This window comes from Scomber scombrus, chromosome 3 (assembly GCF_963691925.1).
Source record: "Scomber scombrus chromosome 3, fScoSco1.1, whole genome shotgun sequence".
Classification (NCBI taxonomy): Eukaryota; Metazoa; Chordata; class Actinopteri; order Scombriformes; family Scombridae; genus Scomber; species Scomber scombrus.
This window is the reverse complement of record NC_084972.1, coordinates 28,085,386-28,091,385: the sequence shown is the minus strand read 5'-3', so window position 1 is coordinate 28,091,385 and position 6,000 is coordinate 28,085,386. Positions and strand designations below refer to the sequence as shown.

Genomic DNA, 6,000 nt, shown 5'->3' with positions numbered 1-6,000 from the left:
ACTCATACAGACTGGAGTCACTACAGAAACACTCAGATGACCATGTTGGTCAAAGATTACTGGACTGAATTATTTGAGATTTAATTCACTTGTTCTTCTGTATACAGAAGGATCATTTGTGTGTTTTTGTGTTTGTGCTCGATGACATTTCCTAAGGAAATGACAGCAACAATATCTTTCAAGTGAAGAAAGAGCATCTTGTCATGCATGCTGCATGAACTAAATCTGATTGCATCAGCAATTATTATGCTTCATTGTACTTCATGTATTGGTAGTATATAATGTTATGGTAACATTTATTATCTTTTGATCAGTATTGATCATTTTGATCATATATTTAACTGTCCTTTTTATGGACATATTGTTATAATGGACTTTATGTCACTTTAATATCTGTGATTACTCAAAACTGATCTGTTGTAAGATCCAAATGTTTATCGTTTTTTTCTAAAAAGTTTGTTTAAAATCAGGCTATCATAATGTTCCAGTGATACTGTTATGCCTCACTACATGTCACATATTGTTACAATATAATGCTATGGTGACATTTGTTACCTTTTGATTAGATTTGTCATTCTGAGGAAACATCCTAATTGTCCTTTTTATGGACATTTTATCACAGAGGACTTTAAACCACTTCATGTGATTATTGAGAAGTGATCTGTTTTAAGATCAATATGTTTATTCTTTTACTGTAAACATTTCTGATTAATGTCACACTGTCACTGTTTTTCAGTGACACAATACTGGCAATATTTTCATATTGAGAATGAATTTAATTTTGTGATCATTAAGAACAATGTGATCTGTTGTAAGATCAGTTGTTACTTGTTGTGACTTTTGCTCTTTAAGTGCAAAGGTTTTAATCCATTTGGTAATAATTGCAAAGGACAGTGAGTACTGTGTCCTCAAATACTGTCAATTGTTTGTCTTTTATAAAGACAGCTGTTCCTTTACTCTGTCTGAGTACAGTGTGTCTTGTAGAAATCTACAAGTTGTTGTTGTGATGTATCATCACGTGTTGTTGGAGTTGCTAACTTTATGTGCCTCATTGAATAAACAAACACTGAAATTGTTAAATTTGTGTTTCCATGTATTTTGTGTAATATTTAACCTGTCTATGATGACAAAATCAACTTTCCACACTTAATTAATTGAATTAAATTACTGCTCCAAACCTTTAGTTGAAAAACATAATTAAATTCCACAAATACTACTTGTGTATCCATGATGAAGGTAAAGATAGTAGTCTGTGAAGCTGCTCCATTACGATGTTTGATGAATTGGCATTATCAGCTTCATGTCATTCTGCTTTTGGGCAAACTATCAAATCCAATTAGAAAACTTACTTTTCAAAAATACCTTTACTTCACCATCCTTTTGGTGTATAACCATCAGTCGTAGGTGTTTAAATGTAAAATGTTTCAAGTTATCGATTCCCTGACTTAAAGAGGTCATTGTATCTAATCTGATGCATAATGAGACACACTTCTATTGTTCCTCCAGTGAAAGCAGTGAAAACACAGACTGTGGGAAACCAGAAGAAAGTCACTCACAGAGCCGCTGCAGGACAATAGATCCAGACCTTTGGCCTGAGGATGTTAAAGAGACTCCAGCACCCAAACTAGAAACTTTCTTCAAGTCAATTTTAACTTTTTCTTCCTATGATTAAAATCACCAGTTTTATATATTGCTATTTCCAAAAGTCGTGAATCAAAAGAGTAAATATAAGTACGTTCGTGATGCAGAATATGATCCTGAAATTGTCATTTATAATTCAAAATATATCACATTTGGGTTTCCAACATTTCCACAACATTTCAGGATTATGGCCTTAAATACTTTGTCTTTGATATCAAGACACTAGGATACTTTTTCAGTTTTAAACCAAATTCAGAGTTTTTCTTAGTGTTAAACCTCAACAAAATATCACAATTTGACCGAAGTAATAATATTTATTACATTAAGGTGATAGGTTTGTTACATTTTTAAATGACTGAGGGGAATTCTCCACTGGTTTTCATTGCTCCTAATTTGATTTTCTACATATTTTTAAATTAAATCTCAATCAGTTGTATATAAAAAGAAAAAAGAAAACTTAATGCCCTACAAGTGTTAAAAATACTCCTCAAAAATTCAGTTTGGATTTGGCACATTCCTAAATATCTTTATATGGACAGAGTGTGAGAAAGCTCTGGAGCGCAAAGTCGAGACTGATTAGCATCCTAAACTCCACCAGCAGCCTCCTATTCTCCAAAGGGATATGGCACACTTCAGGAAACAGCTGTTTCAACCTCCCACACTCATACACACAGCTGAAATTCTGATCCACTTGGTGAAAGATGTCAGGAATTTAACTAAATGTTTAAAATGTATGAAAATGATTGGACATTGACTCAATTATTCTCAAAAACTATTAATATCAGCCTTCACGATGACATATTTCATAAAAATGTCATACTTTACAAGCTGTCAGAGCCAGCCAATGTTGTTCTTTCCCTCCAGATGGTTGGTGACGTCAGGCTCTGTTTCTACTACGACACCCGTCCACTATCAGTCACAAAAGCTGCATTCAAAACCCCTTTGTGGTTCATTGACCGCAGCATTCAGGGAGTGTGTGGGAAACTCAGATCAACTTTTTACTCACAAGTCAGGAGACTACAACATCTGGACGGCAGTGTGATAGCTACACTCAAGATTTTAAGAAATACCATAGCAACCACACTTGTATTTAATACCTGGTAGAGGTGGCTTCTATTTAACAGTATTATGAATAAAACAACATTTAAAAAATATATATAAAACTGTGGGAAACAAAAATGGAACCTGAATCATAAAAACAAAATAGAAAATAAGTAGTGTGAGTTAATTGATTTTATATAAGGTCAACATAAGTGTTAGAGATTAAATGTCTTTTTCTAATGTTTTTTAAATTCACTGACGACATTATACAGTATTTTCTACCTCAAATGTAATTAATTGTCTTTCTCCCACATGTGTGATGGGTTGATGAGCGTGTGCTCAGTCAAAGTCATTGATCCCAGCATCAGGCAGCAGATCTGATCTCTACAGGGTCACCACTTTCCCAGATTCACACAGAGCCCAGTGAGTCTCTCTCCATCAACCCCCCCAGTCCTCCACCTGTTCCCCTGAGATATAACCATTATCCCCCAGGCAATAACTGCATTCAACATGCCTCATCCTCTTTTGTCTCACCATGCTCTCCGATTGGTTGAGACTGTGAGAAACTGCAACCACACCGAGACCCACACATTCATATGGAGATGTGGGACTATAAATAGGAAGGATGCAGCCAGCAGAGATCAGATTCTCTCTACAGAGACCTCTACAGCACAGAGATCCAGCTATGGCACCTACAATCACTGCAGCAATGACCAACTCTCAGGAGCATCAGACTCTGACCCACAAGGTAAATTGATGATTCATGATGACTTAATCTCTTCATGAGAAGTTTCTTTATTCAAGCAATCAGTAAACTTCAGAATAAGTTTATTAATGACTTTGTTCTTCTTTCTTCAGCTCAGAAAGCCTCTGGTGGAGAAGTTACGCAGAGATCGAATCAACAGCAGCATTGAGCAGCTCAAGTCTCTCCTGGGTCCAGAGTTCATCAAACAGCAGCCAGACTCCAAGATGGAGAAAGCAGACATCCTGGAGATGACAGTTTGCCTCCTGACACAGCTGCAGCACCAGCAGCAGCAGCAGCATCCAGCTGTTGAGTCAGCAGCTGTGGATCAAGGCTACTCCAGGTGTGTCCGAGAGGTGTCGCACTTCCTGTGCAAAGAGGAGGTGAAGACACAGTCCCAGAAAAGACTGCTGAACCACTTCAACAAGCTGCAGTCTTCCTCTGACAAGAAACAGAGAGATGCTGACTTCTCTCCTCTGAGCTCCACAGTCCAGACCAGCATCACTAAAGAGAAGAGTCCAGTCAACAGCGCCCTCTGGAGGCCGTGGTAGACTCATACAGACTGGAGTCACTACAGAAACACCCAGAAGACCATGTTGGTCAAAGATTACTGGACTGAATTATTTGAGATTTAATTCACTTGTTCTTCTGTATACAGAAGGATCATTTGTGTGTTTTTGTGTTTGTGCTCGATGACATTTCCTAAGGAAATGACAGCAACAATATCTTTCAAGTGAAGAAAGAGCATCTTGTCATGCATGTTGCATGAACTAAATCTGATTGCATCAGCAATTATTATGCTTCATTGTACTTCATGTATTGGTAGTATATAATGTTATGGTAACATTTATTATCTTTTGATTGATTATTGATCATTTTGATCATATATTTAACTGTCCTTTTTATGGACATATTGTTATAATGGACTTTACCTCACTTTAATCTCTGTGATTACTCAAAACTGATCTGTTGTAAGATCCAAATGTTTATCTTTTTTTTCTAAAAAGTTTGTTTAAAATCAGGCTATCATAATGTTCCAGTGATACTTTTATGCCTCACTACATGTCACATAGTGTTACAATATAATGCTTTGGTGACATTTGTTATATCTTGATTAATATTAATCATTCAGAAAAATCTTAATTGTCCTTTTTATGGACATTTTATCACAGTGGACTTTAAACCACTTCATGTGATTATTGAGAAGTGATCTGTTTTAAGATCAATATGTTTATTCTTTTACTGTAAAAGTTTCTTATTAATGTCTCACTGTCACAGTTTTTCATTGACAAAATACTGGCAATATTTTCATATTGAGAATGAATTTAATTTTATGATCATTAAGAACAATGTGATCTGTTGTAAGATCAGTTGTTACTTGTTGTGACTTTTGCTCTTCAAGTGCAAATGTTTTAATCCATTTGGTAAAAATTGCAAAGGACAGTGAGTACTGTGTCCTCAAATACTGTCAATTGTTTGTCTTTTATAAAGACAGCTGTTCCTTTACTCTGTCTGAGTACAGTGTGTCTTGTAGAAATCTACAAGTTGTTGTTGTGATGTATCATCACGTGTTGTTGGAGTTTGCAACCTTTATGTGCCTCATTGAATAAACAAACACTGAAATTGCTAAATTTGTGTTTCCATGTATTTTGTGTAATATTTAACCTGTCTATGATGACAAAATCAACTTTCCACACTTAATTAATTGAATTAAATTAATGTTTCAACCTTTAGTTGAAAAATATAATTAAATTCAACACATACTACTTGTGTATCCATGATGAAGGTAAAGATAGTAGTCTGTGAAGCTGCTCCATTACGATGTTTAATGAATTGGCATTATCAGCTTCATGTCATTCTGCTTTTGGGCAAACTATCAAATCCAATTAGAAAACTTACATTTCAAAAATTCCTTTACTTCACCATCCTTTTGGTGTATAACCATCAGTCGTAGGTGTTTAAATGTAAAACTATTTCAAGTTATCGATTCCCTGACTTAAAGAGGTCATTGTATCTAATCTGATGCATAATGAGACACACTTCTATTGTTCCTCCAGTGAAAGCAGTGAAAACACAGACTGTGGGAAACCAGAAGAAAGTCACTCACAGAGCCACTGCAGGACAATAGATCCAGACCTTTGGCCTGAGGAGGTTAAAGAGACTCCAGCACCCAAACTAGAAACTTTCTTCAAGTCAATTTGAACTTTTTCTTCCTATGATTAAAGACACTATCACCAGTTTTTTATATTGCTATTTCCAAAAGTTGGGAATTAGAATTCTTAATTAATTACGGTATGTTTGTGATGCAGATTGTGACACTCAAATGATTATTTACAATTAAAAATTACAATAACATTTCAGAAATACGGCCTTAAAATTCTTTATTTTTGAAAACAGAAAAATTTGCCAAATATTTAGTTTTTTGACAACAGTATAACCACAATAAAGTATCATAGTTTTGACTTCAGTGTATATTGGTTGTATTTATACTACAGTTCTGTTGAATACTTAAGTGACTAAGGTGATTGCTCCACTTGTTTCAGTTACTCCTAATTTGACTTTCTACATATTTTATA

The 6,000-nt window shown here is 35.1% G+C and overlaps 1 protein-coding gene across 1 annotated transcript; it reads left to right on the top strand.

The window, feature by feature from the left end:
* The first annotated feature begins 3,307 nt into the window (after positions 1 to 3,307).
* Positions 3,308 to 3,975, top strand: LOC133977901 (transcription factor HES-5-like). The gene is made up of 2 exons (XM_062416200.1): positions 3,308 to 3,430; positions 3,541 to 3,975. The coding sequence occupies exons 1-2, from the start codon at positions 3,308 to 3,310 to the stop codon at positions 3,973 to 3,975; spliced, it is 558 nt and encodes a 185-aa protein (XP_062272184.1).
* The last annotated feature ends 2,025 nt before the right edge of the window (positions 3,976 to 6,000 follow it).

Bases quoted from the DNA above. Each gene is read 5' to 3' on its own strand.
- LOC133977901 (XM_062416200.1), top strand. From the start codon at position 3,308: ATGCAGCCAGCAGAGATCAGATTCTCTCTACAGAGACCTCTACAGCAC. The intron at 3,431-3,540 runs GTAAATTGATGA...TTCTTTCTTCAG, and splicing joins ATCAGACTCTGACCCACAAG to CTCAGAAAGCCTCTGGTGGA.